The 24,877-nt window shown below is 44.6% G+C and overlaps 1 protein-coding gene across 1 annotated transcript in view; it reads right to left on the bottom strand.

Moving 5' to 3' along the window:
• The window catches only part of KSR1 (kinase suppressor of ras 1), a 72,684-nt gene extending 48,933 nt beyond the window's left edge, over positions 1–23,751 (bottom strand). The window contains exon 1 of the mRNA XM_054847424.1: positions 23,362–23,751. Coding sequence (XP_054703399.1) covers positions 23,362–23,619 — 258 coding nt within the window. The 5' untranslated portion in view covers positions 23,620–23,751. The remainder of the gene's footprint in view (positions 1–23,361) is intronic.
• Positions 23,752–24,877: the final 1,126 nt, after the last annotated feature.

The following is a 24,877-nucleotide window of genomic DNA, read 5'->3' as shown; positions in this document are numbered from 1 at the left end:
CAGGAATAAGTTAGGCATTACTGAAAATACTAACTTCCCCAAGATGCTTTTGAAAACTGAAACACCACACCTGTACAATGGAAGACTCTAAATGCCATTGGTACTCTACTACACCTCCTGCTAGGTGTGATATAAAACACTGCTGGGAGTAATTCCTACAGCACTTCTCCAGAGTAACAAGGCCAGAAATACAGCAAAGCCCCACAAAGTATTTGAGGGATCCAGCAGTGCTGCAGATAGCTTATTACCTATCTCATCAGCACAAAGTCAGCGCCCACATACAGCTTTCCTAATATTTGGTTCAGACAGTAGTTTGAAAACAGAGCAAATCAGCTCTCCTTCCAAAGCTCAGCTGTTCTGAGGATCTCCACAGATACAAAACTTACATCTGCTCAGCCATCACACAAATAGCAGGATTCCCTAAGTATCAGCAGTCTTTCTTTAGTATCCAGCTTCTGAATCCAAAACATCTTAAATCGAGAAAAATCCCCAACTTTCTACCTCCATCCTTTCCTCATAGTCTTATTTCTCTTTTGTGTTTTGTCAAAGGGAATTTATAAATTCAACTAGACTGTTTACAGTATAATCTTGAACGTGCAAATAATGAGCAGCAGACTATTACTAGCTTTCCAGCTGTGACCTGATTCAAAGAACACTGAAGCCATCTGAGACCGATTTCCCAGACGATGGATTAGGTCCTGTTTGTGTTGTCTGTAACCCTACCAGTACAGCTGACATTAGAGCCTTGTGCTTAGTTAGGTTCCAAACACAGGCCTTTAGTAGCTCAAGACAAGCAGCGTGGCTGCCCAAGCTGGTCCTCAGCCTAGTGTTTCATGTTCTGGAGTCCATTTCCATAGCCCGCCTGCCAAACTCCTGCCTGTTGAGTCTTGTCTCTACAAGATTGCCACTGCCAATCATTTTCTTCAATTGATAAGACAAAGGGAGGAGACTGAGCACAGTCACCCAAAAATAGGAAGCTATGGCATTACTCACTACCTTGAGGACTTGCCTGCCCTTCTTCCTTTTCAATTACTCAGCAGATGTTCTTACATCAGTTACTCAGTTTTTAAATGCACCTGCCAAACCCTGATTTCACAGGACACGCATCCACCCACTAAACTCAGCAAGGCAGTTACTGCTACCCCCTTGCTTCAGTGAGAAAGAATGTGGCATTTTACTTGAGCCTCACTACTTCAAACTGTACCACAGCATCAGATACCGCAGCACTGGCTCCCACGTTCTGTTCTCATTGTGAGACAAGCGGGGTTTGCTCCAAGCCACTGCTAACAGCACTACTTCCACTGAAACTTCTCAACAAAGAGCAGTGGATTCTTTAAATGCATCTGAATATCCTTGGAGAAGAACAGGTGAGAAGCCATACAATAGACAGAAAAAGAAAAAACTATTCACATAAAAGCTTTTATTTCTTTATATAAAGATGTTTGCACTGCCAACAGTTATAGAAGTTTAAGAATAATTTAGCGTCGCAGAGCTGGACAGACTTTAGCTCCTGGGAGCAGATTCTCTACTGCTGTATGCCTCTCCCATCCTTCATGCACTGTTTTTGTACTAGCATGTAATACACCAGTAACACATTTCTGCAAAGCGACTAAGAGGTATGCAGCTATAAAAAAAAACCATTTGGCTCTGCACTATACCTGGATTCTAAATACATAACCTATTCACAAAGAAAAAAATGTTAAAAGTATTTTTTATTTACACCCTACTTGATATCAAATATTCCCCAGCACTAGATATTAACATTTGTTTCTAAGGGATCAGAGGTTTACAATCAGAAGATCTTTACACTACACAATGAATCAAAACACACAAGCATGCCATGACAGACATGGTCCATCCATGGCTTCCCAAAGAACACTCACTTCAAAGGTGTAAGTATTAATACAGAGGTGGGGGCTTCTGGGCTGTGGGGTTGGTTTTTTTTGCTTCTTGTAATGGAAATGGAAGACAGAGATGGCTGAGAAAACCATGCATTTTAAAAAAAAAAGTCAACTATAGGAAATTGCTTAACTGGAATGTGGCAACTTGCCACATTCTCTGAAAGTATCTTTTCAAACAGCAAAACAGCTTTATTTTAACAAGCTGCGATGAGATTGCAGTTTGGGATTGTCAAAAAGAACAAAATACACTAAAACCCGCTCTGTTCAAAATGCTTTGAACATATAAAGCAAGCTTATTTCAGATTTTAAGAGGAAAAAAGAAAAACTTTGGTATGTTCCGTCGTGCAGCAGGGATCAGAGATTTTCAGTTTGCTCATCAATTTTAGAGAATGCTTCCGGAGCGCTATGTACAATGCACTGAGGCACAAAATATAGGAATGAAAAATCTGTGCAAGCGTAACTGAGATTCAGCTGCCAAGCAGAAAGCGGGTCACCCACAGCTCAGCTCTAGAAAAGACTCTTAATTCAAAAAATACGATGGAGTCAATGGATTGTATGAGTTTGCTTTCCTCTAAGTCTGGGTATGTCATTAGTAAGTGGGAATCACACTGAGTTTGCTTCCCTGGTCAGCCCTCTTTCCTCCTCAGAAAACACACACATAAACCCACTCAGCTCATCTTTCCAATTCCCTCTCTTTCTGCAGTCCCGTGTGGCCTCAAGTTAAGCCTTTCGCTGTCTCGGAATCAGGAACATCACAGCCTCCAGCAAACTTCTGTGAAGCGTGGTTGACTTACAAGTGGGAAGACAGCATAAGGGAACAGAGACCCCAGCCCACAAGGTCAAAGACATGCCTCCCATCAGGCAAGTATCCCCAAAGCAAATCTCTTGCAACATGGTGAGTAAGCACATCATGCAACTGGGCTACAGTACAATGAACACAGAAATACCAATTATGCCTGAGGTATCCTCAGCTGAAGAATCACTTCCTCTCCAAAGCACTCCTGATTCCCTTGCATAGAAGTACTCACACTCCTAGCATATTTACTTTACTGTTTGCAGAAGGCTAAACATTTGTGAGATTTAACAGTCTGAGAAATTTACTTCTGTGCAATTAGGAGCAAGGGAGAACAGCAATCTGCATAGCCGAAAACACAGAAGGGACTTTCCTGAGGTGGGTTACAGGTAGAAAATCTTCTCTGAAACCCCAGGCCCCTCCTGCTGAAGGAGTCAGTGTTGTTGTAATGAGAATGAAGGACTAGTTGAAGAAGTTTGGGTTTAACTTGAGATGTTGGGAAATGCTATGAAGCAGAAGAATGGTGTTGCAGAAAGGCTTTATTTATTGCCTTTTTCCTGATTTTGTTTTGAAGTTTGAGGTGAGCTATACGCATAAGCTGTACTGTTTTACTCTGCTATAAAACTGCTGTTCAGTTGCTGGGTTTCTTTGTGTGTTGAATGAGGTTTTGTACTGAACTAGTTCTCCTTCCTTCCTACTCCCCCTGCTATTCTGCAGGAACACGAACAGAAAGAGTGAGGCAACAGGAAGAGTAGGAGTCGCCTCTACAGAGACAAAGCAGGATGTGACCTCTGTTCCCTCAATAGGGCAGAAATGGTCGGATCATGATATCCAAGCTGGTGTCTCTCGAAGGGAAAGACTACAGCAAGGACCAAAGTGAAGCTGTTAATCTTGGGTTAGAAACTGTAAATTTAATGCCATCAGTGGTGCTTTGTAGGACAAATTTGATTAACTGCAAAGAACTTAAATTAGTGACTATTCTGATGGACTCTTGCTAAACAAAGCTTAAACACGCTAGTACACGATGGAGCCTCAACTCTGCTAAACCTTGATTTTACAAAGTATTGGTGCAGCTCCTACCTGAGCATCCAGCTCCTGCAGCCTTGGTGCTCAGCTCACACAGGACAGTGTCTGGAAACCCGTGTGACCTGTTTGTCCAGCTTGGAGGCAACCCTTCCCCACTCAGGCTGTGCTGCCCTATTAAACTCTGTCTTTGAATTTAACAGCCTATGACTGTTCAATGTTTCCATGAGCTGCCTGACCCCCTGTTTCCCAGGGCAGCATACGGATTACTAGCTGGAACAAGGCAATGAGAGTGAATTACCAACAAGTAGTCTCATCTCCAAGTACTGATACTGAGCTGTACAAAGTGTCTTTGCAGCCTCAAATCTAAAAAACCTGCTGTATTAGCATGCAGCAGAGTACAGCTGAGGGAGGCTTTACTGCTAGTAGCCAAGCACCATTACTGACTCAGTGCTCCCATGCTGGCTATAGTTACAATCGGATTACTGTTGTTGGGACTGTACTAACACCAAAGACGTACCCCAATGCTAGAAGTTCATACTCTGAAGGTAGTGATTCACTTAGTTCAGCCTCTTTAATCTCCAGTCTAAGAGGCCACGCCAACAACTTCTGAAGATGCCTGCCTTCAAGGCCAGGGCCTTGGGTCATCTTGTCTATGAAGGATTTCTAGTAGTATCCTAGATAATAAGAAAAATAAAGCATTGCAGTTAAGATGACTAGCTTGGTTAGTGGTAGCTAGGATGACTGAACTCCAGAGTAGCTACACCCACATACCATAAGAGGGTTATGACGTCAGGTGTAATTGCTCAGGCCATTATAGTCAGAATAGCCGCATCTGCTAGGGCCACTGAGGTCTGACCCCCAACCTAGCAAGGTAATTCTGCTTATGCTTTAGTCAGCTATGCCCTAGCTCAGGAGTTCAAGCTAAGAACTGTACTCAATACATGTCTAGAGACTAAAAAGGGAAGCTTCCATGACTGATTTAGAGCTTAGTGCTCCTTATATCTCTCTTCTACTGGAAGGGACCTTACTTACTTGAGTATGGATGACTGTTGAACCAGCTTCTTGCTGTGCTTCCAACTCTAGCTTGCTCTTCCTGTTTAGCTGAAACACTTGTGTATGAAGCTAAGTAAAACTGACCTAGAGTTTGTTTATGCTTTCAAAGGGTATATGCTCTGTGCTGGAAATGAGTACCTCTAACCAGACTGACTCTGTACTACAATAATAACTGGAAATGAACTCTGGACCATCGGCTCCCAGCCACTCTGGGTTAGATCATGTTGCATAAATAACAGCCAAGTCTGGGGGAGGGGAACACTCTTTCAGTGACATGGAGCGACCTGCCTTCTGCTGCAAAGGCAAACACTCTCCTAGCAGCTGCGCAAAGCTTCAGACCCATGTTGATATACATGAAACCAACACACACAGCAATGGAAGAAAGAGAGGAAAAAATTTTGGGGTTACACAGCAGCTGAAAGGAAGGGATCAGGCTATAAAGCCAACTACTATATAGTTTCATTTGAGCTTGAACCTTAAGATTAGCAGATAACCTGTTGGGAGTTTGCTTCAGGTATCTGATCCAGATAAGCAATGCTAAGGCTCCATTTGTCTAATAACAACACCATCTCTAATAGCCATTCCAATGGGAGAATTACCACTGCACTTTTATTGCACCAAGTCCCTTCTTATCCCAACTTCCACATTATCCTGTCTCCCAAATACCAAGTAACATCAGGACTACATGCACTTTCTCCAAAATGCGTCTGCCCTAGCTACCTGCCAAGAGAGGTTAGAAAGATGTGGCTAGTAGCAAAGCTCTCATGAATAGGTGGACAGCTTTCAGTTCCTTTCAACTGAGCCTGTCATGTACGACCATTAAAAACTCCTCTCGTCTTTGGTCATTCTGGAGAATGAGGAAGGATAAAAGAGCATGGGTTGAGTGTAGGCAGTCCTCCCACTTATTGCAGTGGGGAACTGTAGAGTACACAACTTCTCACCCCAATTGTTCACTCTGAGGAGCCTTTCAAAACATGCTGACACATCCAGTATATCTACACAATAAGATTGTGAATTAGTCTTTTCCTTCACAAAAGGCTCATGACAAATTATGATCTCCAATGAGATACAATGACCTGCTGAATTGTCTGTTGGTCTCTTCAGGGGTTTCCAGGACCTCCCTGAACATCATTTCCTAAAGTCAGACATCTGCACTTACCCACTGAAAGAATGCGTGGCTTGGGTAATGGGAGAGTCACTTTCCTACATGCTATTCTTGATTCCTAACTATACTGATAGTTCATTATCAGGCTTATAAAAAGGTTCAAGCTCTTAAAAATGCAGAGAAAGGCCTTAAGAGTAATTGCACTTTAAAACATTCCTGTAATCATTTCAATGGCAGAGATTTTAAAGCTAGGTGTGAACAAATGAAATCTTAAAACGGTGAATATTATTTAGGTCACGGGTAGCATGGCTCAAAAGAAAGAAACACAAATAAGAGTTTGTTCTGGATGCTATGAAGGGGCTGAAAGAGTTGGAGCAGCAAAGCTGATATACGAAGGAGGAACAAGGAAGAAGGCAACAGAGGAGGGTCAAGAGCAAGACACACGCTTTGAAAGTTGAAATAGCTCTGATGGTATTGTCAAGGTATCATGCCAATTCACTGTGGTATTGGCCCCACATGTGATGAGAGAAAAGTAAGTAAAGTCCTTGTCACATGGTCTTGTAATGTTGGTAACAGTTCTTTGTCCTTGTGCAGTGGTGTGGAGAATAAGTTGCAACTTTTGATCTGGAAGCATTGGCCTTTTGGGTGCAGGACACTTTTTGTATAAATGACTGAAGTTTTTTATAGGTTGAAGACCAGCAATGGCAGAATAGCAGGAAACAGGACTCCGACAATCATTATATTCCCCTTCAAGCCCAATTTTAAATATTGTGCAAGAGAACTACATCAAATTTTGTACTTGGTTGTGCAACTACAAAGTCTGGACAATTTCTGCATCAACTTTTATAGATCAGATACACAGGGTAAGCCAACGCAGGATTTGTTTCTTTACCATGCATATTGGAGAAATAAAATCAGGGTAAAGTCATTGGCCTGATGTCAGATATGGCTTTCCATTGTGTATCAAATATCCTTTCTTAAATACACTCAGTTGAGATTGGTTCTTCAAAATGAATGCATATGACCATACTCTGTTCCAGACCAGATCACAAAGCTTCAACTGAGCTATATTTCTCTACCTCGGCACTATGAATTCATCAAATGAAGCAAGACACCACTAAGAACCTGCAAAACTATTCATTTAAATCCTACACTGGAAGGAATTTGACAGAAGCAAGAAAAACAAACTAATCTTCAAAAGTACTTAGTAATTTTCCAATAATGAATGGAACCAAGTTGAATGGAATACTAAGTGCTAAAAACACACCCAAGTTTATGCTCATTGTACATACCAAATAAGCATAATAAATACCTGGAATAAGGTTTCCATAAGTGACAGTTCTGTAACACTGATTTTATATATATATATATATCTCTTCAAACTGCATTTGACTTCAGAGGCTATGTAAACAATGAATGGAAGACTTAATTGCTGTGAACTTACAGGTATACTTGGGTGGAGGCAGGCTGGTGTCTTCCCATGCTGGGGCTCTCTAACAAAGAATGTGAGCTGAACTGGAAAAAAAAGTCCTGTTCCTGAAACAAGCATCCAACAAGAGGAAAGAGGAAAGGATATCTTAGAGCTGTTAAATTTTCACCAACTTAAGGGACAGGTGAAATAAGGCAGAGAAGGAATCCTGTATTCTAAAAATACTCACTTTCTCAGTTTATTATCCTTTGCTATTTGAGTGTTGTTTCTTACTACCTTGCCCATTCTAAAAACATTCACTTTACATCAGATCAAGTCTGAAGACAGTACAACAGCACTTCTGTTTAAATAGCTGGAGCTTCAAGCCAGGGTCAAGGCCACACTGTTTAAGGTATTCAACCTTGAAAAGCACTTATAAAAGAACTGAGCCAGCAGAGACTACAGCTAAATTAGGCTCTTACCCTACTTTTAAACTGCTTCGACTCCTTTGTTTTCAGCACAGTCACATTCAGTTTCTACTATTGTAAAGGAAAGTGGGCTCACATGACCCAACATTCATCTAACTCAACTGGAAAACCCCAAGGAACACAAGCAGGGTCCTAACTTGAAGTCAACTGTACTCTTTGCTAGAGATGTCACTTACGTGATACCTTTAGCAGACCAAGTGTTCCATCAAGTGATACGGCTGTAAATAATTTACCAGCAACCCCATAACACTTGATTAAAACCTACTGAAAGAAGATCTAATTAAATTGTCTCTGAAAGAACAGATAATGATATGATAACTGTGTAAAGGGCAGATGGCAAGTAGAAGCTCATCAGAACACTAGCAAATAATTTAGAAAAAGGTACCTTTATCTGTATTGAGTTGTGGTGATCTCCACCTGTCTGATGCTGGCTGTTCTGGAGGTCATTCCTGCATTCTGCCTTTGGGCATCTGAAGTGACAGCAAGAGTACTGGCTGTCCTCCTAAGTGGCATTTGGGCACCTGTAGAGCAAGTACCTCATCTTTTAGGCAAACAGGTTAGAAAGTGTTTACTGCATCTTTTAGTCATGAGCAGCAGACAGCAGGTAAAGCTAGGAACTGCACGAGTCATAGAAATGCCAGTCTTTTATAAAGGTTGTATAGAGGACTGTTGGTAGCAATCAAGCCATTAATGAGTACAGTACTTGGTGGCCAATACTATAAAACTTTGCAAGGCCATTAGCTTTAAGGCTGTGTATCTGCTGTGAAACATGTCTTATGGATTAAAGAATGGCTTGAAAAGACATTACAGGAACATAATAACTACCTTGCTGCAAATCATAAGTGCTTTAAGATAAAGGAACGCCGCTCACAGCAGACATTCTCCATGTCTTTCAGCCTTTGAGGAAGAAAAGTGTTCTATTTCTTACTTCACAGCTAAGAACAGACACATACATAAACATAACATCAGGGAGTTAAGTATAAATCTACAGTAGCCCCAAAATTCAAATGCATATTGCTCATTTCAGGGTTTTGCTTGGAAACTAAGAATTTACTGAAGAAAATACAGACTTTTGTACTCTGTAGAATGAAGTACAGTTCATAAGAAGCGCATGAACCACATGCATGCTGCTTTAACACTACTGTTTTTCCAGTAAGGTAGACCCCAAAAATAAGGCATTTCTTTTCTATTAGCTGAAGGGCAGCCCAGGGTAGAATCAAGGCTCATGTCTTAAGGATGTGCCTCTCCTCATGTCTGAACGAGTTTCACTGCTTAGGTCTCTCAGCTGCCATTAAAGAGGAGTGATGTTATAATCTTAATAACTACAGACTGTAGCATGTTACAGACTATTGCAGACTCCTGCTATGTCACAACACTGGCCCTAAATCCTATTCTACAAATAGGTCAGACTGGGACAGCCAGGCAGCAGCAGACATGCTGTGGAGTTTCAGAAGAGACAAATACCCTGGCCTAGAAATCATACTTATTTCTGGTTGGGATAAATTGATACACACCTCCAGGTTGGGTCCCTGTCACTGGGCACAGTAGAACTGAGCTGGGTTTTTTTGAGTAGCAGAACAAAGTTAGGGTAAACATAGGGATTGGGCTGAGTGCAGAAAGTTGAGTGGAAACTGCTCCAATATAATCCTCAGTACTTTTTAAAAAGCTAGCAATGCAAACACCCAGAAGAATAACTCTTGTTCATATAAGCCCACATTAGAGGACACAATACCCAAAATAAATCATCCCTTCCTCATACAGAGTTCATGCCAGCCGTCAGCCACAAATGCATATTTATAGCCCAATTTGCCAGCACCTGGAAACAGGTTTATTTTGAGGATATATTGCTAACTACCTTCCTCATTCCCCAACAGCAAAGGCATAAACAAAAATGGAAATGAAAGCAACATTAGAAGATATTAAAATCAAAATTTGGCAGGTACCCAACCCACACCATTTCTAGACAGATTTGGAAGACAGCCGTTCAAGTGGACAATAGTCATTAAGGAAAGAGATTTTTTCCAGTCATTCACTTGGGAGTTAGCTGCTGCACATGCAACTGCAATGGCAGGGGCACAATGATCCCCAAATTATCAGAGACCACACAGGAAATGCTTCCTGCTTTGGGATCAGACCATTCGCTAAAGCATCTACATGAAATCCTTACATGAAAATGATTTGAACCCTCTTGCACGAAAGCGTGTGTTATGTCACCGGCACAATGGGTGAACAAGGGCTGCTCTGATAGCATTAAGTGCCATTGTTCCATTTTACAAAAAAAAAAACCAAAACCCCAAACAAACAACAACCACAAAAAAATTTCCTGTACCCCAGCAATTGCCCAAGTGCCTTGGGAAGCTCACAAGAACCAAACCATCCCTCCTGAGCAGGGACACTGACCACTGGATCAACCTTCTTCTTTCTGTCCATCTCTCACTCGACCTCAGATTTTAAGCTGTGAAAAGTCTCCCCATCATTTTGCAACCTCAGAAGATGACAGACAACAGTAACTCTTTCACTAGTTGCAGAAATGCAGGTTCAGCTTAGTGTCTGAGCTTGCCTATCCCTGTTGGGGTAAGAATCTATTGTTCAGAGATCAGCTTTTAAAATAAATTAAACGTGATTCTGGTGCAACTACATGAGATCAAAGCAAAGCTCTGCCACGTTGTCCACACTGATCTCACAGAAGCTGCAATCTATTTGCAGTCAGTTACATCGGGATTGGGTGCATGCCGATTTTTGTTAAGGGCGAAATTGTTAGACTATCTCACGCTTTGACCACAACTCAACCCTCTTCTTGGTGGTTCTCACAACTGCTGCACAGGTTAACTTGTGAAGTACCTTTCCCAGAATGCCTATCATTTAAGGACAGGAAGGTCACGTACTTTAGAAAGTCTTATCCTTAGACAACTTGGCAACCACCTGCACAACAGCATGGAAACCATACTATACTCTCCTGTCAACAGAAGGCGCTTCAGACTACTTAATATGCAATACCGCAAAAAGGTGGTACCAGGACTTCTTAGAGAAAAAAAACCTCAAAATATTTTTTCCCAAAGAAATGAGCCTTTCTTACTGATAAATTTCAAAATCCCTCACCCATCAGAATGGCTCTCCAATTGTCCCCATGTCCTCTGCCCTGAAGTTTGAGGCCAGTGGAATCCCAGAGCTGCAGCTACTTGCATTAAGGGGCTGAAGGCTCAGCATTTAGAAGCACTCTAAAGAATTCTAGCAATGTGGAGACTTGCAATGCTTGCTGATGCTGTTCCCACACCACGGAGGCTTTGTCAGGAAAGCTGACAAAGACGATGCTGCTAACCCACCCTGCAAGATACAGTTTGAATGTGCAGACTTTATTCTTTGCAGTATAAAGGGGCCATGCCCGGTATGGAAGAGACCTCACACCAGGCTCCTCTTGTCAGGAATACAGGAAGACAGAAAAGGCTGAGCCAGCCTATTTATGTGGAGGATCCATGAGGAGTGAACGGGAGGGGCAGGGCTCAGGCCATGCGTTTCCCCTTTCCCCCTGCACCTTGGTTTTACAGCTGCAGGAAAGATCAAGCTAGAACTGTGCAAAATTGCTGAGTCAGGCTATTGCTGTGGGGCCTCAGAGAGGCTGTCCGCACACTTCAGCTAGAGGACAAAGCCTTGTGACAAGGCACAAAGCTGAGCCACTGGAACGACACTGCAGGGTAGAGACAGCAAAGGGGTACGATGCACCCGCTGCAGGCACAAGCAGGATTCACTAGGCTGAAGGTACATAGTGGAGCCCTGCCTGGGAAAGGTTAAGAACCAGAAGCATTTTGCATTACGAGAACTGGAAAGACGATGCAGGTTAACCCTAGTAGAAGGATTTAGCTAGTCCTGGCTAAGTTAGCACAATGAAGGCAGCCAGAAACAAGCATGGGTGCTTCTGTGAGCTCCCCAGCAGCCTGCTCAAAGCTCTCCTGACATACAGCAGTAGTCTCCAACAAGAAGAATGATGTCCCGAAACACACCTCAGGCAGTTAGGAGGTCTCTGCTGCCACAAGCTTCAGGCTCCTACACTGTGGGCATGTCTAGTCTATCTGGAAAGGGGTCTGCCTTTACCCCTGCAAGGAAGAGGCAGCATTCTGGTCAGAACTTCAGCTGCCTTAATCAGATGCTGAAGTCAGTGAAGTGAGGGGTTAAAGAAACCTGCCCTCCGGAGCTACACAGGTAACAGGCATTTTACATCCCTTCTCTTCCCAGAGACCTGCACATCAGCAGTGTGTTAACCTTGAACTGTTGCATCCACAACAGTGGGTGGTCAGCGTGTTTCAGAGCTCTTACTGCTCAATTCCTGCAGGACCAAGAATGCCACCAGAGACACCTGAGCCACCAGCACTGGTTCATGCTTCCTCTCCTCAGTCTTCCTCACCGCCCATTCCAAATAGCTCCTAGTTGCTCCACTGCATCACAAAGTTGACTACCACAGCGACGATCAAAGTAATTTCTGTATGCAGCTTTAAGAAGGAATATATTGTAGTTGTCAGCTCTGCATTCTCTTCCCTGTGCTGCCACAAAAAACTGGGTGCCTTGAAGCCAGATGTTAAGTCTCTCTCTCAACTCACCCTTCTTGGCACAACAGTTCAAAAGGACACTGAAAAATCTGTTAGTAAAATGCTACAGGCAGGATGTGACCCTTCATTAAGCAACACGGCAAGGGCAGTACGACCCCACGACAGCAAGGAGCTGGAAGGAGCACTCCAACACTACTGCCGACCTCAGCCAAGAGCAGTGCTGCATCACCACTGCATTGCTGCTGCCAAAGCACTCGTTTCTCACTCAGATGAAGGGATAGACACTACTACCTTCAATTTGAAGTCTTATGTTGCGAGGTGTCCATTAACTTCAAAGCTCTCTGCCTCAGACCACAAACTAGTTATTCTTGGCAACTGAGGCAATTTGAATAACACAGTAGAAAATAATAAGGAAAGAACACATCAGTGGAACTGGAGCATGCCTTGGCAGCAGAATGGTGTTAGTGATTTAGTTTCCATAAGAATCAAAAACTAAGTATTAGCGTCACCCTAGTAGAAGTATTCAGCTAGCTCTTGCTAAGTTAGCTATGCCTCCAGTTACAGATTGGCAGATGATAACTTGTAATGCCCATTTAGGTAGGTGCAAATAGGTAATTACTGCTACAGAGGTATGTTCAACATCATTATAAAAAACATCTTCCCCCAAAACAGGATTGTATTTCCTACAAATGTGGTCTCAGCACAGATCCAGCCAGTGTTTCAGTGCAGTAGCTAAAGACCTGGGCTCACAGCACCTCTCCTTTCTCCCTCCAAACCTCCGTTTGCACAGACTCAAGTCACTGGCCATGACTGCCAATGGCCCAGGGATGTAGGGTGCACTGAGCAGTGTCCCACAGAAACTCTGCCCCATTATACCCATTCAAAATGCCACCAATACAACAGTGCTTAAATCAGGCCTGTAGCAGTCAGCCCGTGGTTCTACAAATATTACGCTTGAACCACAAAGCGAGACCAAACCAGTTCTAACATACATAATATCCTGGCTTAATAGAAACAGGGTTGACAAGCCCTTTGATATCATTTACTCTGGGGTTTCTCCCAGCTTAGTTGTGTGAGCAAATGCTAAAGAGTCTGGTGTTTGTGCTCACCTTGGCTTACTTCAACACTATGACCTCCTTCCTCTTCCAGAGCACTTAGACACCCTTGTGTTTCAAAGGAAAAAGAAAAAAAGAAACCTTCCTTTTTCCAAAGGGAGCAGGTTGAAGGCCTATGCAAATCTCTCCAAATGGATCAGTCTCCTGATAAAAATACCTGTGTGTTTTTGTCAGTTGTTTCCTTAAAACAAGGAGGATAGACAAGGGCATATCTTCTAGAATTCACTAAAAATAAAAAAATACTGCATCTGATCTGCACCTGCACTACAAGAGTCTGATACTACTCGACGGTGCTGGTCTGAGGCGCTTGGAACTATCTCTATAGAAATTGTGGGAGGGTTAAAGTTAAAAGCCTTCATAAGAAATGTTTTACTTTGTGGAAAGTTTCAGTTTTGGTCAGAACAACAAAAGGCCCATAAACTGAAATGTTTTGCTTGGCAGATGAACGGTTTTTAAGAGGGAGATGTCTAAAAAAGTCAGGAAGCTTTAAGCAACAAAAACTTACTACTTCTGCTTATTGCAGGGAAGCTATGCAACTGTATCCTAAAGCAGGAGATTTAGTCCTCTAGCTTACTCTAAAGGTAAAAAGAAGAAAACACTGCTCTGTAAGATGAAAACTGTTGCTAGAAAATTCTCCATGCTTTAATGATGGGCAGAGAGACAGGGAAACAGGTGTGGAGAGGTTCTCCTAGAGCACTATAAGACAGCCTAAGGGGTACTGACACACATCATCCAGTAACTGTACTTATTGACAGAGCCACTTACTTTCTAATATCTTTTAGTGGTGATCCCTGGTTGAAGTTCTCAATCTGTAAAACATAATTATTTCTTCTTTCCAGTTTATTCAGCATCATCAATAGCTAAAAATAAAACCTCACACTGGAATCTGCAAGCCTCAACAATAGCCCACACACACAGCAGCAATGAGAAGCTGAAGACTTCCTTTCTAAATTTAGATTGCTTCAAACAGAAGTGAAAGTTCTTTGATAAATCAACAAACCCATGGTTTAGAATCACATAAGGAGAGTAGAACTGGGCAGGAAAGTGCTTGCTTGCACTGTTAAACTTCTTGCAAAAGGCTTCTGAAGATGTTCAGGGACCCAGACCCAAGGCTCCCGGCTGCATTCTGGTAACTGTGGTCAATCACCTGTTCCGGCAGTGGCAGAGCCCGGATCTGCTGCATCCCAGCAAGATTCCTCAGTGCCATGCTCATCACTGCTCTAAAGTCAATCTCACAGCTTCTGCTATTACAGCTCTTCCATTTGGGATAACTAATAATCATATCAGAGGCACTCTGTAGCCCCTGATCAAAGCATGATTCCTTATTCTACTGGTTAAGTGTCCTGGGATTCTTTTATGCTTCCCCAAGACGTACACAGTACAAACTAGATTTTCTTTCTAGGCAGAAAAGGAATGACAAAGACCTGGCCTTTGTCCACTTTAGAATACATTCCTGAGAAAAAGAGACAGCTATATTTTAACTTTAAATCCTAATTTAAAAGTACCAAAAGCAAGATGGAGGCAGTGGGTCCAATTCTGCCTGCAGAACACTGAAAGCAGACAGGGAATGGCTATTGGGCATGAAGCAGCTTCATTGCAACTGTTCTCTGAGTTATACCAGCAAATATCCAGGGAGGTTCTGCAGAGGATATTTGTCATTCCATTTACACTGACATTAAAAGAATAATTACTGTTCAGCTACCTTCTGGACAGCCACAGCCCTAACTTAGGGCAAGCTGCATTTCCCTGTACACACAGGCAAACACAGTGTAGCCCCAGTGGTGAGTCTCAGCAGACTTGTAATTGTCCTTTAAAACCCAGAGCATCAAGATAGATTCTCCCTAGTGAAATTTAAAACTAGGACATCCTGGTCAGTGGCTTGTTTTGCACTGTGATGGGCCAGGGCATCTTTTGTCTCTAAGGGGAGGGTTCAGAAGACGACACACTCACAGAAAAAAATTCAAGGCAATGACAAAGAGTCACCAATCTTATTCTTAGACAGAGGATGCCATGGGCCTGCAACAGGGTTGAGCCCCAACCCTCAACGCTGTCCCTCCAACCACCTCCCCAAGGATAACCAGAAGAAATGCATGAAAGTTCTTGTTTTCTCCTTTTAGGAAAATCACTGCTAAAAAAAACCCCACAACAGGAAGCTATCTCTTTTTTCCCTCTCATTCATTAAAGCACAGAAAGTGTATTTGAGTCACAGCCATCTAAGCACACACTCTGCATGCACCATCTGTTACACCCCCCTCCCCAAATCACTTTTGGCTGACCAAAAGCGTTGCTAGTCAAGCTACAAAACTTACAACCCATATTCAGATGGGGAAAGTCCTATTGAAAAGTTGGTTGCTTCTACCTGCCATTGTGGCTTTACTTTGTAGGGAACAAGTAATTTCACATATTTTGAATGATATCCTGAATAACACTTGAAAAGGCTCAGCCAGAGCCAAAGCAGGTAACTATTCTGGCTTTGAGTTCTGGTTTAGTCTTTTCCACACTAATATCTTTCTGCTATCATGTGCTTTGCCCACTATGCCGACCATCACAATCCCTCTGCTAGGCTAAACTTGTACACTTCTGCAGCCAGCTGCACGCTATTTCCATCTAGTATCTCTCCCTCCCTCCCTTTAAAAAACAAACCAACCAACAAAAAACCCCATTCACTTCATCGAAGCAAAAACACTAGCCAACTTCTCATCTCCTGTGCACTCGCATAGCCACATTGATTTCAATGGCAATTTAAAGCATCGCTCTATAGGTCACGTTGCTAGTTGAACAGTCTTAAGCTCAGGTGCGTCTTCCATCTACCCACAGCCTCAATAGCTCACATTTAAGATACACACGCTGCACTTAGAGAAAGATGAACAAAAGATATCTATTATCAGACTGGGTTATGATACACACATGCCCAGAGAGATTAGGGCCTAAGCTAAGGTCTGAATTTCCACTTCAGGAATGCTCCAGGGTTCAGTTTAAATAGCTCATGCAAAAAGCAGGTCTACAACATAGACAGTGAGCTCAGCCACAGAACCAGCGACTGTCAACTAGCACAGGTTCAAGTGAACACTACAGCTGCAGCAATGATTACTTCATTTTCCTTGGAGCACGTACAGGGGGAGTACAGCTGGGCTGGGACGTGCCTCTGGGATCTGTAGGTGACACAGCGGCTCTGTGCAGCTCCAGCTTAAAGCAAGAGACATATCTGACCACCTGTATACTTTGGTGGTGCTCAGCTGTCCTCCCACCCTACCAGCAATACAGAATTTCTCTAGTTTAACTTAGGACTGATCCTGTCCTAGATTCTGGGGCATGGACTACAACCCACCGCCTGCCCTCACTCAAGCTATGCCAGTAAGGAATAGCTGCAGTCAAAGCCAAGCCAGATTGCCAAACTGTTTCTTAATCATGTCGAGCTAGTCTTTGATTAGGTTCAGACTCCCACGAAGAAGCAGAAGTGCCCATGATGCTTCTGCGTCCAACTGCTCACAAGTTACATCTTGGAAGAAATACCCATTTCTTTTGGAACAGGTGTGTTTCCAGATTCAAAGAACCTCTATTCCCTGATTTGCTAGCCATGGCAACACTGCGCCGCTGGTAGCATCAACTGTGTGGGATTACTCCATGGGAGTAAGTGAGCAGGGAGGGAAGTCTCTAAGAGATACCTGAGTCAGTATCTCCGGGTGGTGTCACCTATACATCATCCTGTGCCTTTCACCATAGCAGTAATCTGGCCAATACATTGTCCAGATACTGTGAGAGATAGCCAGGCTTGCTTTCATTACAATGTTCCTTTTAGTTAAAAAAAAAAAAATTACCTGTAGGCTGAAAACAAGGATAAGAAATCTTAGCCTTAAAGGCAAGGTGAGGGTTTATCCCTCAAGCACCTGAAAGATTACATGGTGTATGCTAGAAATATAATTTTCAGCATAACTATTCCCTAAATAATTTGGTGTCACATGACTTTTGTTAAGCGTTCCTATTTATGAACAAAACCAGGTGATACATTTGTGTACCACCATGCTGACTCATAGCTGTAAATTTGTCACTAGTATGCAGCTGTAACACTAATTGGGGTTTTCCTCGTGTAAAATACAGTTAATAGCCAGCATCTGAACTTGAGTAGCAGACCAAGTTCTGCTCAGGTGGTACCTGTGCAATATTGGTTACATCCATGAGTTTAGCTAGGTACAGCTGAGGTTCAAGTTGGGCTACTTCACTGATTAGATAAATTCTGAACATGCAATAAATATCAGCAATTGTATGTGGAGACTGAGACTTGTCTGGCACAAAAGACTGTGGGTTCCTGCTAGTGTGTGTAGGCATGTACGTACAGAGGTCTCAACTCCAGGCTCTGCTGAACTTCTTTATTGGAGTTCAGTTGCTGAAAAGGGTCTCCAAGCTGACTCTGCATGAAGATAAGCAGGAATAATTCTGTTTTAACATAATCCAGCGACCACAGAAGCAGTCTTAGAAAGACAAAGAACACACAAAGCCTTACTCTGATACTTCCTTTCTTGCTTCCCAATCAGCGCATCGTAGAATCCAACCCAAGGCGAGAAGTACATACAGACCTTGACAGAAAAGTGAAGTCCCTTGTTGTATCTTGATGATAACCTACTCATCGGAGCTTGTCCTGGAAACTCCAGGTAAGTTAAAACACTGCTGCTGACTTTTTATGTCAACATTTATACAAAATCAATGGTAGGAGATAAGCTAAATTCCATTATGATGTGCAAACTCCAATCATATACAGAGACACATTGTTATAAAGAAGAGATGATGTCTACAGCCTTCATAATAATATATGGCTCTCCCTCCTTCCAAGTCCAACAAAATCTGTTGAAGCCAATCTTACACAAACAAGGACACAAATTTAAGAAATAAAGAGAGTCTTTCAAAAAGAAGACACCTTTGAGAAAAACAGATGTGTTGCATGTATGCAAAACTTAAGATGAAGTAAGATGCTTTCTTCTTCTCTTACATAAGACCTGTTGGAAAAGGAAGTCTTTTCAGCTGAACGAGGCTTATAAACATGTGGCTACAGGTTGCAGTTTGGCCTGAAAAATTCACTACTCCCACTACTTCCAATTTACAAACATAGTCTTCCTTATGCATACCACATGCCTAATTTCCAGTCTGCAAGTTTCAACGATTGCAATTCCTCTTCCTCTCATGCCTCCCCCTATTTTCAAAGCATTTGTGTCTGCTTAGAGATTGCTTGGTAAGAGATAAGCCTTTTCTAGCCAAATTGCCAAATGACTCGAGATAATGGCAAAGCAAGTTCAAACACATTTAATCCACAGGTATCATTCAGCCAATATGAAAGACTGATTTGTGGAGCAGTAGACTTATTTGTGACACAGCACAGCCAGAGTCAGGCTTTCTGATCTGGTGTTACATTTTCTGGAGGTGCTGAACAGAAGGTGTTCCTGAGGAAGAAGTCAAAGTCATCTTTGCAGACAGGGCCAAGAGTGTCTTTATCACAGACACAGTCCAGCCAAAGTGCAACGAGGACAGTTGTTCTTAAAGACCAGGCAGATTTTAGCAATGTGTGCTACCGCCCCACCCTGACACTCCCACCATAACCAGTTTGGAGGCAGCTTCCATGGCAGAAACACTGCAGTTGGTTCTTATGATGTATTTTCTTTCTACTGTGGTTGTTACATCCACAATCTAAATACACTCCAGGTCTCAGTTCAGCCTGGACCTGCCTCATCCTTGCTGCAGTTAAAAGGTCTGTGTGTGTGTGTGTGTTCCACTTAGTCTGGTATTCCCACACAGTTTACCAAACCAGCTATGCCATTGCCGGCAGAAGAGATTGAGTAACCATAGGAACCTTCCCTGCACCCAGCACATTCTCCTGCATTCTCCTCCTCACCTCCAACAGACTGGCTTGAGCTACAGTGTTAGAAGTTTCATGTACTTCACTACAGATGTCAAATCTAGTCCCATTATCAGCTTCCTAGCCAGAGAAATGAATCCAGGAAGATACTGCTTTTACAAAGAAATACAGCTAAAAATAATATGCTTCTAACTTTGCAAAACCAATTTAAGAGTCATGCAAGGGATAAGCACAGGGACAAAGGTAAGACTGACAGAGTTGTTTCTTTCCAAGGATGCTTGGAGCAATATTGGATGCTCACCACATGGCAAGGCAATTTTTGCTCTCTTACGTAAGGGTTAAAATTACCATTATTTTCCATTTCGGTTTTGTAGTTGACTTGAGAAGTGAGTAAACCTGCTAGGACAGAACGGAAAGCAAGCCATATACCAGAGCGTTGGGTAAAAAGAAAAACACTCAGGCACCTATGCAGCAGAACATATAAAACTTTTTAAAAAATGCAAGACCTTGTGGCATTCAGAGCACCTACTCTGCTAATAACCAAACTAACACAATCTACTTTCCACTACAGGGAAACTCCCTGCCCTTCTAAGAAGCGGCCTTCCTACATATGAAACAGGGTCAGCTCATGTAACACATCTACACTCAACACATTATTTGCAAGCGATTCCCATAGCCCTTCCTTTCCCCCCCTTCTTTCTGTATTACACAAAGTTCTCCCTGCACTCATTTGAGCCACCACGAGTGCTTATCTCTACCTGTCAAGGTCCCAGCTTGAAATCCTTATCTACCATGTGCTTTATTTTGAGAAGACCTTATACACAAGAGGAATGAGGAAGGACTTAAAGCATTTCAGTAAATTGGGAGGGACATAAGCATGCACTCACATACCTTTAGTTAGGTTGATGTTCTTGGCTTTGAAACACACACATTATGAATCATGTGGTATACATGACAGCTATCTAAGCTGTGAACAGGCACAGAGGGAAGCGGTGCCAAAAGACCAGCTAGTATGTTGAGTGTAAAAAATAAAGTAACACAAGCATTTAGATGGATTTGCATTGGTGTTTTAGGCTATTGATTCCATTCACATTACAACTACTTTCAGAACTTTACTTCAGGGCCGTGCTAACCGTGAGATTAGAAATGGCAATGAGCATGCACTGCTGTCTGACCCACACTGGTATAGAGTTTAGACAGCCACGTCCACCTGACAGTATTCACCTCCATGCATGGGTGGGCTGAGTGCCTGCAATTCACTGATATAGAAGGTTGTGTTCAAGGAAATAATCCCTTCACCTGTTAAGTTCAACCAAAACCAGACATTACAGAACTTTCAGAGATGTATGAGCTATATACAAATCTTATTATGGAAGTTTTCCTGCCTTTTCATCCCTTTGAATAAAAACAAAAAGTGAAATCAATAAACTGATTTTTGACTTAGTATATTGGACTGTCTTCAAATCAGCAGCCTCGCATTTGGCCTCAGGAGCTGCTGCTTCAACTTCCAGAGTCAAGTCCCCTCCCTTCCCAAACTGGTACTTCCTGCTTCCAGTTTGCTGCTTTTATCTATCTCATGTTTTATGTTACGCTGATGCATCTAAGTTTTCATAATTCTTCTTCCATGAAAAAAGTTTCTGCACGAGAACAGAAGACGCGTAGATTCAAATCCAAAGTACAGATGAGGTTTGCAGGCCCAGCAACCATACCATTAGTAGCCACTAATCACGATCCACAGAGCCATTCGGTGACTCGTCAAGACAACCCAGAGGCCTTCACCGGAGCAGGCACCAGAGATCTTCAAGCTTCTGCTTAAACTACTGACTCTTGAGGAGTTGCCCACAGCCTGCATAGAGCCACGCACCACAGTCAACCCATCAGTAAAGCTGTCTCTCTGCAATATCGGAGCACCCGTCTTTACTGATGCAAATGCCTATGACCAGACATGCATTTCTGACACACTAACCAAGGCACAATAATTACACGGCATAATGCCACAGGCAGCCCACCTGGTACTTGAGATGACGCTGCAGCCCACCACCCTTTGGTGCACCACAGGAAATCACAACTTAGGGAAGTAAACACAGACCCTCATCTCCTCCAGTCTGCTTCTCTGCTTTGCGTCTGTAGACAAACCCACTGCAGGCTGGCACAGAGAGTCAAGCATGAGGCTCAGGCTATGCTGGACAACATGGATTTTGGTACAGGCAACTGAACACAGCAAATGGCATGTAGTCTATATCCATGCCCATAGCTTCACAAGTTGGCAGAGATCCAGTACTTGGTTGAATTCCCAGAGAAGTCATATACTGGACCATGCATCAAAGAGAATTTTTTCAGCTAAGATTTTTTCTGATCATAAATTTTATGATCATCAGTGAATCTGGCACCCATTTGTTTAAGCAGATAAATGTTTAAGACAAATGCATGCATACACTCAACAATTATCACTAGAAACAGCTTTTGTTCCTTTAAGAAGAACTTGAAGATGACAGCAGGCCTTTATCTTTTGTGAATAAAGGTTTCCTTTTAGAACAGGTCCACCAGCAAAATACTGATAATCATTTTCCAAAATTATGCTGATTGACATTGTTTGAGCATTAAAAAGGCTGTCAGCAGGGTTGCCAAAAGCCTACACAAATATTGTTTTATAAAGAATAGCCTTTTTAACACTATTTGCAGATGGTAGGAGGAAAAAAGAGTGCTACAAGTTGGAAAAAACCCCACCAACCCATAAAACAAAACAAACAAACAAAACACAAGAGAGGCAGAGGAAGAAAAAAGGAAGAATTTCCAAGAGGTTGTGCCAAAAGCTACCTACCACCTATTGTTTCACAATTTTTTTTCAAACCTTCATTTCTCATATGCTGGATTTTGCAGCATATGTGTTTGTTATCGTTATGCTGTTGTAATGATCTTTCTTGCTAAAGGCCCAATGCTCTAGCTCCACAGCCTCCAGTATCAAACTGGAGAAAAGGACCATTAGCCTTTACATGAAACTTCTATTGAAGGGGGCGGGATTGTCTGCTCTGCGTAGAGCAACACTACCTGCACACAAGGTAAAAGGAAATGTTATTTAAGTATCTAAAGGTCAAATAATCTGAGCAAAAATAAATCTACATTTCCTTTCTAAATACTTATGCAGATTCACGTACAGATTCACCCCTTCTTTGAAAGCATCACAACAGCACGTTTTGTGCTTAAAGAGTTTCATATCATCTTTCTAAACAGCACAACATCTCTCCAACCTGGACCGCGATGCTTTTTGTCAGCCACCCCAGCGGAGTCAAAAGGAAGATCAGATTCAACCAGCAAACCCGAGCCAGGGACAGAGAGACAGGCCTGGAGTAGCGGGCCAGGACCCATCAGAAACAAACATCGAAGACCCGAGGGAAAACGTGAGTCTGTCCAGCTTCCCAGGACACACGATGCGGCGACCCCCCTTCTGCTAGGGAGCCTCAAGTCACCTCTGGTCCCCACCTCCCATCGCATCTGCCTCCACAGTGCCAGGGGAGCCCAGCTACAGGCCCCGGAGCGCAGAGCGGGGCGCGACCACACGAGCAGCGCGCAGCTCCCGCGACCCCGCCTGACAGCCCGGGGCGCCCCACGCCCGCCCGGGCCGCGGCACCCGCAGGCCTACCCAGCGGCTCCCCGCACCTGTCCTCCCCCGCCCGCCCCTCTCCTGTAGCACCGCGCTCCGCGGGACGCCCTTCCAGCGGCGGAGGGCTGGGCGGAGGGGCTGCCACGGCCAGCCCAGCGGGGAGGGGGCCGAGCCCCTACTGACAGGGCTGTAGCGGGGCTGGGGGGGTCCTTCCCTTCCACGAACTCCCCCGCATCCCCCTCTACCAGGTGGAGAGGGGAGGGACAGACGGAGGGAAGGAGTGGGTGCTTCCCCCCGCGGCCCAGGCACCGGTGAGGGCGCGTCCCCCGGTGCTGAGGAGAAAAGGCGCCGGGGGAGGGGGCAGGCCCCGGCAGTCCCTGTGAGGGGCAGGCCTCGGCCCCCGGTGTGAGGAACAGGGAGCGGGGCACGCCGGTGGACGGTAGCGGGGTCCCCTCCGGCCCCGCCGCGGCTGCCGAGCCCCGTACCTCCAGGGTGCGAATCTCCTGCTGGGTGAGGTCGTTGGACGCGGCACACTTCGTGCGGAGCCCGCGCAGGTTGGACAGCGAGATATCGATGAGGTCCTGCAGCAGCCCGCACTGCTGCAGCGTGCTCCGCACGGCCGGCAAGCCCCGCGCCACCGCTCCCGCCCGGGGCCCCGCGCCGCCGCCGGCCGCCGCCTCGCCACCGCTCCGCTCCTTCCTCTCCAGCATGCCGGCGGCTCGCAGGGCAGCCGCTCTATCCATTCCTCGGCATCAGGGAGGCCGAGGAGGAGAGGCGGCGGGGGGAGCAGCACAGAGGGCGGGCGGGCGGGCGGGCGGACAACCGGCAGCTTGCTCCGCCCCGCCTCTCCTCTCCGGGCAATTACCGCGCATTAACATGCACGCTGCCGAGGCACCGCGGGCACGGCCGGCCCGCGCAGGCGGCGGCGACTCCGCCCCTCCGCTGCAGCCTCTCAGCGCCCGCCTCAGCCCTGACTCCGCCCCCGTCACCACCGCTTCGGCCCCGCAGCGCCTCCCTCCGCTCTCCTCAGCTCCTCAACGCCTCCCTCACCGCCCTCCCCAGCCTCTCACGGCCCGCCTCAGCCCCTCAGCGCCCGCCTCAGTATCCCTACTGCCGCCTCGGCGCCTCCCTCCCTCCGCCCGCCTCAACCCCTCACCGCCCTCTCAGCCCGCCTCAGCATTCCCGCAGGTATGTCGGGACTTGTAGCTCGCTCTGGAGGAGCCCCCGGCGCCGGTTCGTTGAAGGAAAAAGAGTCAGGGGCAGTGCTGGGTCTGGCCAGCCCACCTGGAGGTGTGAAGGCCTGGCTGGTGGGTGCAGCCTCTCGCTGTGGGTGAGGGTTCTAGCCAAGCCCCTCGCGTGTCTTGGCGCTGGAAGGAGCGCCATGCACAACACTATGAGACAAGCCCATCTGTGTGTCTGCAGACACTAAATGCTATGAGAACCTGAAGGCCCAGAGGTTAAAAACAGCATCAAAATGGCATTGTGTGTGTTCAGCACCATCCCACTGAAGCCCCTCGTGTTTCCAGACGGAGTGGTCTGCTGTAGCCATGGCACAGCCAGAGCTGTTGGGGCTGTGGTGTGGTGTGAGCAGTTACAGAGTTCACTGACACTGGTGACATCTGTGCCATTGCACTGGCACAAATCAAGTGCTAGCTATAAACAAGTCACTTACTAAGTCCATAGAGAGTTTTCCTAAAATAGCCTTTCCCAAATGTTCTATAAATTGATGAGGTACGTGTTTTATTTGACATAAACATTTACTTTTGTAAAGAATAAGTGCAGGTCTAGTACATGGAGTGGGCATTATTATAAACCTCTTTTAGTGAATGTAAACACTTGAGTACAATAGTTGTGTGGGTTCATTCATATGATGAGTAGGAGGGAACTTTATTATGGCCTTGTGGAACCACTGTGGTTTCAGCTTTCACAATGGAAACGCTAGAAAAATGGCACAGGTAACTGCCATTGCGTTGCAGGTGCATTTGGTTGCATATCCTAACT

This window comes from Grus americana, chromosome 19, assembly GCF_028858705.1.
Source record: "Grus americana isolate bGruAme1 chromosome 19, bGruAme1.mat, whole genome shotgun sequence".
Classification (NCBI taxonomy): domain Eukaryota; kingdom Metazoa; phylum Chordata; class Aves; order Gruiformes; family Gruidae; genus Grus; species Grus americana.
The sequence above is the reverse complement of the archived record's forward strand: the minus strand, read 5'-3'. Positions and strand labels throughout refer to the sequence as shown.